General features: G+C 36.5%; 1 protein-coding gene across 7 annotated transcripts in view; it reads left to right on the top strand.

Moving 5' to 3' along the window:
• Window positions 1-14,821, top strand: part of NCKAP5 (NCK associated protein 5) — a 674,857-nt gene that overhangs the window by 208,131 nt on the left and 451,905 nt on the right. For all 7 annotated transcript variants that reach the window (XM_034423812.2, XM_060687933.2, XM_087884207.1 and 4 more), the window contains one exon: window positions 14,261-14,334. In XM_034423812.2, the coding sequence (XP_034279703.2) occupies window positions 14,261-14,334 (74 nt within the window). The remainder of the gene's footprint in view (window positions 1-14,260; window positions 14,335-14,821) is intronic.

Raw genomic sequence — 14,821 nt, 5'->3', positions numbered from 1 at the left:
TATTTATTTATTTATTTATTTATTTATTTATTTATTTATTTATTTATTACATTTTTATACCGCCCCCTCTCCCGAAGGACTCGGGGCGGTGAACAGCCAAAATTAAAACACACAATACAAATATTAAAATGCAATTAAAAACAAAATTAAATTATCTTTGGCTTCTCCAATTTAAAACTCCTTACCCATAAAATACACCCAATTAAAAATTTTTAACCCAGTCCGGCTTGCTGAAATAAAAAAGTCTTCAGGGCCCGGCGGAAGGTCCGGAGGTCCGGGATTAGTCGTATCCCTGGGGGTAGCTCATTCCAGAGGGCGGGTGCCCCCACAGAGAAGGCTCTTCCCCGGGGGGTCGCCAGCCGACATTGCCTGACAGACGGCACCCCGAGGAGACCCTCTCTGTGGGAGCGTGTTGGCCGGTGGGAGGTTATTGGAGGCAGAAGGTGGTCTCGTAAATAACCGGGTCCTAAGCCATGGAGCGCTTTAAAGATGAGAACCAGCAGCTTGAAGCGCACTCGGAAGACCACTGGAAGCCAATGCAGCTCGCGCAGGAGAGGTGTCACGTGGGAGCGCCATGTCGCCCCCATAAGTACCCGCGCAGCCGCATTCTGCACCAGTTGGAGCCTCCGAGTGCTCCTCAAGGGGAGCCCCAACTAGATGATATCATCAGTGTTAAGGAGGCACCAAGGACCCCACAGTTCCAACCCTGAACTACAAATGTTCTCTTTTATAGGTACTATTCTTAAAATTAAGGCTTAGCTTTTAATTAATATTTTTGATGCATTCCAGAAAGGAGGAACGTTGTGCTGATCTTACAGCTCAACGGAAAGAAGAGGCCTGCTTCCCATATTATTTTCCTCTTTGTCAGCCTTATAAGATAGACCAGACAAAACAACCAATGCCATATAGGTCAGGACTACTTTAATATATCAATTATAAAATCTGTGTCCTCTTGGCTCACTTTATCTTTGCAGGAACTAAGAAAGGGTTTGTCAAGAGATTTTCTCAAGTTATTTTCAAGACCCAGTTATTTGACTGATGCCTTGATAGCAGCTGTTCCTTCTGTCCTTCAAGGGCATTTTCTATGCTCTCTGCACTTGTGCTTTAATATAGAGTTCCCCAACCTTTCGGGCTCTTTGGATCAGTGGGGGGGACGGGATGGTTCCGTGCAAGGGGAGGGCAAGCATGCACATACGTGCAGCTGTATTTGTGCGAGTGCTGTGCACGCATGCACGCTGCTCGTGCAAATGGTTTTGAACAGCTCACAGCCCAGTAATGGGCTGTGGCCTGCCAGTTGGGGACCCCTGTTTTAATAGGTAAAACTGTTTCAAGGCATGATGAAACATCAGCCATAAAACCAACATTTTGATGGGTGTTAACTGACAGAACAAAACTTCTGACTTAAAAACATTTTTCTGGTTTGTGTATAATGAAAACCATTATTAAAAAAATTCCTTTTTAAAAATTTGTCTGTTTGTTTTCTGTAACCCTAAAATAATAAGTGATCTCAAAAATCCTGTAATGTTTATTTATACTTTCAAGAATAGAAAGCCAACACATTATAAGCCACTCACTTATCAATCATTTTCAATTGCTTAAAATGAGCTATTCATTACGCAATGATGACCAAGCAGTTACAAAATTGCTCTCAAAAGCTTTTGTACGTAATTCATAGAAAGCTAAAAAGCTTTCTTCCATTCATACATGATCACACGCCTCAAGGAAGAAAGGAGGAAAGGAGGGAGGGAGGGAGGGAGGGAGGGAGGGAGGGAAGGAAGGAAGGAAGGAAGGAAGGAAGGAAGGAAGGAAGGAAGGAAGGAAGGATCTTATTATATTGATATATATAATAAAAAGATAATAAAAAGAGTCTAACGGACCCTGATAGGTTTTTCTTCAAATATTATTTACTTGTGTTGCATTTAATTTCCATGATAATGAACTGTTCAGAACAGCCAACTGAATATTAGCATATAAGAAATAAATTAGAAATTTCCACGTAGATTTCCAAATTTTCTCTAGAATTACCTTTGGATATGATTACTGAATATTTTCCTTGCACATTGCATTAAGCAATATCCTTTGAACATATTTCCTGTTTAAGAATAATTGCTGGTTTATCTGAATCCTTTTGCTTAACTACTGTTAAGCCGATACTAATGTAAATGGTTTTCAAAAGAAAATTATTAAATAGTTCAGCTCTTTCTTTAAAATTGCCGTCTCCACATATATAATCCTGAGGGCTCAAGGGGATTTGCATGTGCTCAGCATCTTTGCATGTAGAACTCTTTTGATTACAAAATTCAGGAAAATGAAAAACTTCCCCCCCCCCCAAAAAAAATACACGCACATAATTTTAACACACCAAACAACTTCGTAACACTGGCAAAAATGTGAGATAGATCCCCTATTAGCCTTAAATGAGAAGAAACTCATGTTCCTACCTGGAAAGATTGTGTAGATATTCTGAAAACATTTTCTTACCATCCATTTGGGTGAAGGGAGGAATCTAAATTATGATTCACTTGAATATAAGTATTGTAGAGTTAATATATTTAACTTGGAACATAATGAAACTGTGGATGTAGTAGATTGTTCTGATTTGAGATAGAGACAATTCTATCTTTGTGATAAAGAGGATGATCTGAGAAGTAGCTGTAACTATGTTCAACTAAATGTGGGCACAATATGCTCTCCAAACTTGGCAACTTTAAGATTTATGGTCTTCGATTCCCAGAATTCCTCAGCCAGCCATGTCTGGAGATCCCTGCTCTAGGGTCAGGGAGAGAGCGAATCATCTGAATTCTTCATTGTGTGGAACTTTGTGACTATGTTGAGCTAAAAACTACTTTGTCTAGAGCTATTCACCAGAAGGTGAAGTCTGCTCTCGCCTTCCTGACCTTCTGGAAAACCCTAAAATCCTGGCTCTGCTGCTTGGCCTGGCGCCCAGACAGACGCCTGCTACGTTGCGGGTTGGCTGATGGGATAGAAAAGATACCCATTCCATAGGTTGCCCATCATCTTGGTTTTTAGCTTTTCTATTTAATTCTTCTAATTTTAATTGTCTTGTAAATACTTTTTTTTACCTTTTAACATATGTAAGCCACTCAGAGTCACCCTAACAGTGATGTGGGTGACATAAAAATGTAATTTTTAATTACATTATTTAATTACATTAATTATATGTAATTAAACACCAAACAAATAACTTTCTGATCCAAAAAGTTTGTTTGTTTGATTGATTGATTGATTTTTATTCTACTTTTATTACTTTATAAGTAACTCAAGGCAGAACATATCTAATACTCCTTCCTTCTCGTACTCCCCCCACAACAATAACCATGCGAGGCAAGTTTAGCTGAAAGAGAGTAACTGATCCAGCCAGTTGTCATCCCTAATGTGGGACTAGAACTCACACTCTCCTGGTTTCTAGGCCAGCGCCTTTACTATTACACCAAACTGGCTCTTTCTTAGGGCCATTTTATATTCACAAATTTTTGCCATTGAGGACTGGAGTGTTAAATATTGCAAGAAAGCAAAGGACAAGGCACTGAGTTTCTCTCAGAAGAGGCAACTTGGCCCATGTACAGTAAGAGCAGCAGGAAAAAAGCATTTCAAACAGAATCCACCTTAATTGACTCGCCATAACAGAAGCTGGGAATTTACAGCATTCTTAAAATTTTCAAGATTTGTTCACCTCAGGCTGCAATTAAGATACTTTTCAGAAATCTGTGTTGTTCTTTCTTTCTAAGTGTTACCAGCTACATTGAGCTTGACACTGTGGGAAGTAGAAGAAGGAGGGCAGAGGGCAGAGGAAAAAGCTGTCCTGTTGCAAGAATGGATTTTAGTTCATGCAACATTCAATTTTACTATATTTTAATTGCCTTTTTTCTCAGTCTTCTTCCACCTTCAAGGGCACTTTTATTCTCATTCCTCTCTGTCTCCGCCACAGCCTGGTATCTGCACTGAATTGGGAAAGCTGAGTCAATTAACTATCAGCCCAATTTCTGCTCTACAGGACATATTATTAAGATCCACATTTTCATTCAAAATTATTCTCAGGAACAGAGCATTTTACTATTACCTTTTTATTTGTTAAAAAAGTAAAGTTAAATTAGCTTTCAACCCAGTTAAAAAGTTATTTAAAATCTTATTTCAGATGTGCTTTCTCTAGCTAAGATTGTCTGGGATTTTCTAATTATAACTACTATTTTGAAACAGCCACTTCATTTTGCTAAATCTGTCCCATGTTTCTTCTCTTGGCAATGTCATGTGATGTTATCTACTTCATCTATACTGCATTTGGGACAGATTTAGCAAAATGAAGTGGATAATTCTGTGAACACTGAGTGTAGTTATGTGAGGGGGTTTTTCCCTACTGTTTCATGTTGAAAATAAACCTTTTTTAAAAATGCAACATGTCAGTAGCTGTACTTGGTCTATTGTTTAGCATTAATGATTTTCATTTGCATTAGTTACATATGCATGATACAAAAATAATAATTCCTATCAATCATCATCAGACATTAATAGTGAAAGCTAACTGGCTGCAAAACTAAAATATCTCTTTGCTGTTATTGGCCATAAATATTCTTCAAAAATCCATCTTAAATGTATTTAGGACTGTTGTAAACATTTCAGTGTAGGAAATATTTGTAGATAGATATGGGTTTCTGAGTATTTTTAATAAACAGATATAGTACAACTTGGGCTCTTTGTAATTCCACATACTTAATACAATCAGCCACTAACCTAGTCAAATGTCTTTATCATTAGCTCACAGCAAGAAATCAACACAAATCATATTGGAAATATAGATTATCTTTTTTCGCTAATTATCTTATCTTTTTGCGCTAATATTTTGTATCTACTATTTTTTCTTCCTTGAGTTATTTATAAAAACAATAAAAGAAGGATAAAATTGTCTAAAAAATGACTGACTGGTTTAATCTTGTTCATGACTGGTTATGTTTTGATTTAAATTTTAATTGTTTGGGGTCAGCTAACTGGATTAGGTAATCATTTTTTGAATTCTTATAATATATTGCCCCCTCCCGAATCTAATAAGCATATTATTGGAATAGGATCCTGTTGTTACAAGAACATTTAAATCATAAGATGTTTTGCTAAATATATAATGTTAATGGCAATTTATTATTAAAAGTATATAACATTAAAGTGTTAAATGGAAAATGCACACATGCGATTAGACATATTTGCTTTGATGGATTGAGCTAGTTTTATCTTGACTCCTCAGCCTGAAAAATTCACCTTCTGTCATGGGTGTTTCTTTCTTATTCAAATAGTCTCCAGAATTAACGCATAAATAGATGTGCTGGAGAGTAGTCAGAAGATTTTGGTTCAGATTCATAAACAGTGGAAGTTCAAAAACAACAATGGATAGGACACAGTGTGAAAGGTGAAATGAAATAGGAACTTTTAAAATAAACTTGATACCATAAAGAGTAGAATGTCCTAAAGAATAAAATATAGCAATAGTCAACAATATTAAATACTGTACTTTTCTTAACTCCTTAACTATGCAAAACAATGCAGAAAAAGGTAGAATTGATCTTGATGCCCATTTCTCAGCTGGTCAAACCAAACCAAACCAAACAAATTCACCAGTTGTTTAGGACTACCGGTGGTAACGCCATCATGCCATCTGGTCTATGGAAACATGATCTTCTATCAGCACCAGGCAGATATATCTATAAGTCTTAACAAAATAATAGAGATCTTGGAGATCTTCTTGTCCAACCCCCTGTTCAAGCAGGAGATATATTATCTATATAATATATCTCCTATTATATATATATAACATATATACAATATATCTGAAGATATATTAACCTGGGATATTAACTTCCTAGCTCACTAGCCCCAACCAACTTTACAACTCACACGTAGCTACAAGGCAGCCATGCAATAAAAACTCACCTCTTCCATTGGAAACATGTTCTGCTATCTGTTCCCAGAAAAAGTCCTATTTCAGAAAATATATTTTTCTCAATGAACCAATATCCAAACCAATCACATTTACCAGTAACTCAGTTTTAGAAGCACTAATTCTATACAATTCTCTAATCGCTGAATCTAGATGATAGGCAGATGAGAAAAAGAGAGATAGAGGTATATATATATTTGTATATATATGAATGTATACCCATGCGAATATATGCCTAACTTGATATATGCATGAGGTCATATGAACAGGCCAAATCTAATATTCATTGCAGAGCAATTGCCCTTTAAACAAGGTAGAAGCAGTGATGAAATCAGCACTGCTGGCTACTGCAGAGCAGATGCTGCTTTCCAACCTGCCTTAACAAGCCCTATTCTTGCAGCAAAAAAAATATATTTGTGGCTAGAACTGGGTGCCCTGCCAGACACGGAAAAGAAAGACAAAGGACTGCAGGAAACAATGAAAGTAAGCTGCCTTTCAGCTGTCTTACTAAAAGAGTGAAGAATGTGTTGGCATGTCTACAGACAAGGCAGCGTTGGCTTCTGCACTCCTGTTGGCCTCTCATCGCTAATCATTCATGTCTGCATTTTCATGACAGGTCACAACATACAGGAGCTACTGTATATAGCTCTGGGGAATGATTTTCTAAGTCGGCAATGTTTTTCTAAAGACAGACATAGCCACCAAACAGGAGTCCGTGGACTGAAGAATTTTGATGAGTTTTCCTCCTCAGTGCTTACAGAGAACATTCCACCTAGAATTTATCTAGCACTTTGTTCTGAAATGCACGTGACTCAGTGTCCTTAATTTTAAAAGGGATAAGCCAAACAGATGTTGCCTCTCTACACAAAGGTTTAATGAGTTTTATATAGACGAGCAATTACAAGCTTCAGAAAACTCCCTCAGATCCAGTTTCTGGTTGGCAAGTGGTCACATCTGCTTGGTGAAAATTAGGATGAATAGAAAGGTAAGTAGCTAAAAATAGACCTTGGTCAATGATGTTTGAGCATTTCAAGTGAGATACTTGTTACAGGGATCAACATTACTTAATGATATCTGCCTGAGGGGAGGAGAAAGACTTTTTGGGTCTTTTGAAAGTTCTACACATGCCCCTCCTTACTAGCACTGATGATGTTTCCTAGTTTGGGTAATGAAACATCTGAAAGAAAACAACCAAATTCAGAGAGCACCAAGGACCACCTCCCCACCCATATTTTTGTATGTTGTGTGTGTATATATTTACACTAATCTCGATACCTCTCACAGCTTGAGGCGATTTACAGAATAAATATAAACCAAAATAACACATGTTATGAATAAGATCCAGGCATGCCATCTTTTCCCCAAACCCTTCAGAGTAGGATTGTTTCTATAGCTTTGCAAAATGCAAGCAAGGTTGTGCGCTTCCTAATTTTTCCCACCACAAGAAGCTAGTGATGTAGGTTGCATAGAGAAAAGTGGCTTAGCCCAAACTCAGTCAGTGAGCTTCCATAGCTGAAGATGGGCTAGAACCTACGTCACCCATTCCTAGATCAATACCTCAAGAACTACTCCATTCTACAATGGCTTTCCATACATGACAATGAAGATGAATCATGGGGTGGAGTCCATTGGAGCATAGGAAAAGACAAACAGTAAAATGGCTGCTATATTTTACTGGATAAGGACATTTTCCCCTCACAGACAGCTTGAAAAAGTTTACTTGAACAACCACATATGTTGATTTTTCTGTTCGCCTTATCTCCTGGAAACCTTGCTGGTATAAAATGGGCACAGAAATCTTACCTCATATGGCATATGCATAAAAGGCAAGACTGGGCCAGAGTGGAGTAGGTAATTCGTATGGATTGTGATTCATTTCCCCAATATATGTACTGAAGCTGAATCATATGCTGATATCCTGAATTTTTTTCATGCAAAGCAATTCATGTTTTTAAAAAATGCATTCCAAATGTGCGTATTAGGTGAACGCATACACACACAAAAATCTTCTGTTAGTAGCAAATGCTTGTAAAATGCAATTATTGGAAGAAATACCGCCAAGCAGAGCATGCTATTAAAATGTTGAATTTGTGTACTGGGGAAAACCTGTCACAAATCAGTTAAATTAGAAAGAAAATAAAATAATGCCAGATTTGTTCATTTCTTGAGGAAGGTGCCTTTGCATAGTGAGAGAGTTACTGCTGAGCTTTTATATCATTTTTCTTAGCACTGATTTTAGGCTAATATGAGCTCGGAAAATACAATAAAAAGGAACAAGGTAACAAGGCATCTTAGGGCACTAAAGACTAACGTTAAGATGTAAGGATCTATCTATATCAGGCAAAAGTTATCCATCTTGCTGAAGAAACTGTGCAAGACTGCAGAAATTATTATTTTTTAAAGTTTTGCACATAGCTCTAGAGCCAAATTGAAAGACTCAAGATTGCTTTCAGAAACTCATAAAAATTGCATTAAAGGGGGAGGGGGGGGCTTTCCTAGGTTTCTCTAGCACAGCACATAAACACTTTTCATGCTTGTTAACATTTCATGACTTCTTTGACCTATCATATTCATAAGTCACTTGAAAACGTCCAATGGTCAAAAACTTAAAACTATCATATACATTTAGTGCAATGTGCACCACCATTTTGTAGAACCTATGTTCTTACAAACAATTGCCCAGTAATGGCAATAGATTAAATACAGATTACATTGAACTTACTTATCCTTTTCCCCTTGCTCAATTTCCTTTCTTTCTGTGACAACTGCCTTTTAGGCCAATTGTTGTTAGGCCCAAAACCAAGAAAGACAAATTGTGATTCTTACAAGAGGAGTTATTTATGTTTTCACATCTATAGCCAGAATCTTGCCAGACTGAAGACACTGTGAATGTTTAGAGAGGGGCTATATTCACCCTCTTTCTTTCACACATACAGTGCATTCAGAAAGTATTCAGATCCCTTTCAGTTTTGTCAATTTTGTTATACAAAACAATTTTGTTTTGTAACTGTAGAAACAACTGATTCTACAGTTGTTGAAATTCATTTTTTTCCTCATTAATAACAGTGACAGAATTGTCCCTATGCCACTGTGTTGTCTTGGTTATGTGCTTAGGATCGTTGTCATGTTGGAAAGTAAACCATCGGTCCAGTCTCAGGTCCTGAGTGTGTGGAACAGGTTTTCACTGAGGATATCCCTGTACTTTACTACATTAAGCTTTCCCTCCACCATGACCAGTCATCCAGTCCCTGCTGCTGAAAAACACCCCCATAGCATGATGCTACCACCATTATGCTTCACTGTTGGGATGATATTGGGCAGGTGATAAGCGGTGCCTAGTTTCCTCCAGACATAACATTAAGAATTGAGGCCAAAAAGTTCAATCTTGGTTTCATCAGACCAGAGAATCTGGTTCCTCACAGTCTGAGAGGACTGTGCTTTTTTTTTTTTTTGTCAAACTCTAAGCCAAACTCTTTCATGTGTTTTTCACTGAAGACAGGCTTCTGTCTAGCCACTCTGGCATAAAGCCCAGATTGGTGGAGGGCTGCAGTAATGGTTGTCCTTCTGGAACTCTGTCCCATCTCCACACAGGATCTAAGGCCCTTCTCTCCTGATTGCTCAGTTTGGCTGGGCAACCAGCTCTTGGAAGAGTCCTGTTTGTGCCAAACTTCTTCCATTTGAGAATTATGGAGGCCATGTGCTCTTAGGAACCATCAGTGCAACAGAAAATTTATTGTAGCCTTCCCCAGATCTGTCGCTTGCAAATCCTATCTCTGAGCTCTGCAAGCAGTTCTTATGACCTCGTGGCTTTTGCTCTGCTACAGTATGCATTGTCAGCTGTGGAGCCTTCTATAGAAAGGTGTGTCCCTTTCCAAATCATGTCCAATCAATTTAATTTACCACAGGTCGATTCCAATCAAGGTGTAGAAACATGTCAGTAACAATCAAGAGAAACGTGAGGTACTTGAGCTAAATTTCAAGTGTTGTTGCAAAGGGTCTGAATACTTATGCCAATGTGATATTTCAGTTTTTTTTTCTTTTTAATAAATTTACAGACATTTCTAAAATTCTGTTTTCACTTTGTCATTATGGGGTACTGAATGTAGATTAATGAGAAAAAAATCAATTTCAACAACTATAGAATCAGGCTGCAGCATAACAAAATTGCCAAAAAAGGGGGGGGGGTCTGAATACTTTCTGAATGCACTGTAATATCTGGACTGAGTTGCTTCTTACTCTTCTGGAATGACCCCCTCTCTCCTGGGAATCCACCTCGTCACTACATTCCATCACAATTATAATATCCCACTTTTGGGGAGGGAAGTTGTCAGTGTTTTCCAACCCTTCAGTTCTTGTTTTCATTTGAAATCCATAAAATTAGGCTTCATTTGCAAGCTGATGCTTTCTCTTCTAAGTTCTAATAAAACTTTGGAATCTAAACTAAACAAAACAAAACAAATAGGATTTGGCTGGAGCACTATGTAGAAAAATCCAAGATCCACAGAAACAATATAGTTTTAAGTGAGCCACACTTGTATAAAATTGCATTATTAAAACAGGGATAATAAAAGCTCTCAGGTCGTTGTTGTTGTTGTTGTTGTTGTTGTTGTTGTTATTATTATTATTATTATTATTATTATTATTATTATTATTATTATTATTATTATTTTGCTGCCTTGCTTCCTTGACCATGAATGTAAGGCATTTCTTGGCCAAAATGCATAGAGTACTGGATTGGGTTTTAAAGCAGCCTCGTACTGAATCGAAATGCATTCATGTGTATGGTCTCTCAAAAGATTTGAGAGAAGCATGCCTAGCCAAAACAAGCTTTCAAAACAATGGGATTCAACATGGAAGTTTATAAAACAGGTTTAATCTTTTCTGCTGAGATTTAATATGACATGCTAATGTTGAAATATTATGATCAGTTGAGCACTCTGTGTAAAATGTTGTTTAAAGCAGCTGCAACTGTTTGTTTTAAAAGATTATGTTCAAAATTAAAAGGAATTCAGTTTCCAGAACATAATGTGAGCGGCTTGTAAAATTCCTTGGTTTTGGGCTTTTTGCTAATTTTTCATAGCAAACCATCTGACCATGACATTTATTTTTGGTAAATACAATTATGGATAGTAACACAAATTAAAATGAAGGAGGGGAGTAATAAGTAAGCCAAGGAAGATTAGGTTGTAGTGTTAATCCAACAGCAAATGAACATGCTTCTTAGCTTGGATTTTCTGTTTGGTTTGCATCCCAGATCATTTATCTTGGGACATTCTTGGAAACAGATTACAGGGAGGGATTTGGGGTGACAGGTAAAGCCCGTTTTATATAAGCTTTTCCCTGTGGTTACAACAGCATAAGAAGTCTTTGTTTCACTCTGAATAACTGAATTTTCTTATTAAAATGTCTATTATTATCCTCCCTCCAAACAGGCAGGATGTCTCAATGATGTTGAAATGTCGAATGTAGCTCACAGCTACACGCATAGCTTCTGTGTAGCTCACAGCTCAGCAACATTTAAAACATGCCTTTCTCCTGTGGGTACCCCTTATATGTATAATTAATTTATAAAATATTAATATTTTCTAGAAGAATGTAAAGTTTGGAAGGATTTGAGATCATTTTGTAACAGAGTGTGGGATGATCTCAGGAGACAACAAGGAGCACCTCAGACTAGACAATAGTCAGATGAGCAACAGCAAGGGGGTGTCGATGGCAAATATCTCAAAAGGTACCCACCCTGATTTTTAGGACTGTAAAGTTGAGGGGGGGGGAGATTTGGATTTCCAGACTTTCCAGACTTTCAAAAATCTGTTAATGCAACCTTACATTAGAACTAGTACTTCTGAGTTGCTTCTTGTATGGACTACCTTGCAAATGCATTACTTGCTTTCTTTGCAATAGGAAATTTTTTTTAAAAAATCCATATAAATAGGAGAACAGGTCAATAACAATGACCATACACCACAACACTGATTTAGATGCTGATTTTTGGGAGAGGTACAGAATACTTAGAAATGTGTCCACTCCAAGTTGTGTTTGTTTTTGTTTTTTTACTGAGACTCATATTTTACTGCTTATGATTTGGCAAGGGGTGCTAAGCAAAGAGCAAAGTAGGAGATATCACATGGTTTTCAATAAAGGAGGATATTTGTATCTCAGTTTTGAAATGAGAGGTCTAGCACTGATGATGTTCCCTAGTTTGAGTAATGAAACATCTGCAAGAAAACAATCAAGCTCAGAGAGCATCAAGGATCCTTCATGGTTTCCAATAACAGATTTATTCCTGTATGCTTTCTTTGGATGGTTGCTTCAAAACAAAGTTGGAGCCTGTAATTCAATAAAATAGAAGCATACATTTCTAACAAAACTGAGAGGTAAAATGTTCTCAAGCTTAATTCTCAGCATAGTCTTCCTCAACTTGATACCCTCCACTTCTATTATGAAAACAATGTTCTCTTTTTTGATATGGTTATCAAATATCAATATGTAAATGTCTGCAATCAGAGATGCCTGGTACCTTTTCCAACAGATTTGTTTCATATTCTTTTGAAAAATAATTATCGTATTAGATTCAACATCATCTCATCAGTGTAACAGTGATACAACTTGAATTTTTTGCACCAGCTATACAATGCTTTTGAATATTTGGCCATTACAGGTGGCCCTCGAGTTAGGACCACAATTGAGCCCAGAATTTATGTTGCTAAAAGAGAAATTTGTTAAGTGAGTTTTGTCCCATTTTACGACTTTTCTTGCCACCTTTGTTAGGTGAATCATTTCAGTTGTTAAGTTAGTAACCTGGTTGTTAAGTGAATCTGGTTTCCCCATTGACTTTGCTCATCAGAAGGTCGCAAAAAGAGATCACATGACCCCAAGACATTGCAACCGTCATAAATATGAGCCAATTGTAATCTGAATGTAAATCACATGACCACGGCATGCTGCAGGGGTCATAAGTGTGAAAAATGGTCATCAGTCACATTTTTCAGTGCCATTATAACTTTGAATGGTGACTAAATGAACAATTGTAAGGTGAGGACTATCTGTATTCTAAAATGTTGAATAGATTTTTAAGACCGAGACTAATGATAAATGTTTTTCTATAGGATGATTATTTATTGCCATATAGTAATCCATTTTATTAATTTCATTAGGGTAGCGAAACAGGTAGTGTGAACTGCCATAATTATCAACTTTTCTGTTCTTCCTAATCAGATCCTTTTCATGGATTGAAACATCTGGCCCAATGTATCCCATGTTGTTATCCAAAACCAAAATTACACTGAAGCTTTAGCATGCTCCATTTACAATTTCATCAATTACTATTGTATAATTTAATTGTCTACTTAAAAAATGCCTCAGAATTCTTTGGTGTGTCCTCCTGAAAATGCTTTCTGGTGGTGTGTAGGAGCATTAAAATACCTAGTCTTAATTCAGAGTATATTCTAAGCTAAAAAAACCTCCTGAGAAACACTAGGAAAAGAAAAGGTACAGTTGTCATCTTGTAACGTATTATCTTCATGAAAAAAAGATATGTGGGAATATTGCATTATTAATGGACTTGGACTTTCTTGTATTCTTCAGTTATGAGGACAAATGGTTGAATAAAAGCCTGCCATTCATTCCACAGCTGCAAACCTTCTCAATGAATAATAAAGCATTACAATCAATGAATGCAAAAATATATGCTCTCCTAAGGGAAGGATGGATTTTGAGTTTTTAGGTAATAAAACAAGGGGCAAACACTATCATCTTGATCATATATACCGCACATAACCCAGATTTTTTCTTAGCAGTGGCAATATCCACTGTCATCTTGTTGAAGCATTTTAAATATCATTATATAACAGAATAAGAAGATACCCTAATTGCCATCAATCTGTTTTGCATTCATTTTTAATATAAAGAACACAAAGGAATTCAAGTTGTTACAAAATCAAGACCTATGTAGTATGACCACAAGAAAAAGCTTCTCTCTCCCATCCTTTCTCTGACTGAGCATTTATGTGAATTTTACCATTAAATCATATTGTGCATAGGTCAGAAGGACTTTCCTGAGCTTTTAATTTTTATTTTAAAGTCGACATTTGACTCCAAATTTTATTGAGACTCTCTAATTAGAGGACCATTTAATTTCTTTCCTATGTCATTTTCCCAATTTAAATGCTACTTTCCCCCTTTCTTAAAGCTTTTAACTGTAGGAGTACATACACAGAGAGAAAATGGCAATTTAAAAATTATTAAAAACCTTTATCTACTAGTACTTCTTGCCTTTCAGAAACTCACTGATAATTTTTTTTTTCTTTCCTGCAGGAGTACATGGACTCAAATAAATACATAGATTACTTGCTAACTCAACTGGAAGAACAGCGCTGGAACTTATGGAAGTAGGTAGATTTGGAATACAAATCAGTAACATGGTCTTATTCCTATTTAATCAGTAGTAAGAATAACCCAGACTTGACACTTTCAACGTCAATTCAGGATTGGCCCTTATCTTTTCTCTTAATGTCAAATTTAGTGTCAAGTCCTATATATGTTCATAATATTAAATATACTTTCATGAACACCTAAGATCAACAGATATTTGTTGTTAGATGTTGCAAAAATGACATTTTCTTTTCACTATAAATGAATGAAACCAAATTTATTTCTCATTAAAACAATACTATAAAAATAATGTAAGCACATTACCAGAGAGGTTTCTGCTTTGTATATTATACTGATAAGATTCATGTTTCTATTATATTGTATATGTTTAAAAAATCTGCTGCACTTTATTAGGGAAAAAAATCACTGATATCCAAAAATATTATACTGATTTTTTCCTTTGAAATCCTAGTTTGCAAGTGTTCATTAAATGGGGAAATTTTT

Source organism: Pantherophis guttatus, chromosome 1 (assembly GCF_059756535.1).
Source record: "Pantherophis guttatus breed Tessera chromosome 1, ASM5975653v1, whole genome shotgun sequence".
NCBI lineage: Eukaryota > Metazoa > Chordata > Lepidosauria > Squamata > Colubridae > Pantherophis > Pantherophis guttatus.
This window is presented reverse-complemented; position numbering and strand designations above follow the sequence as displayed.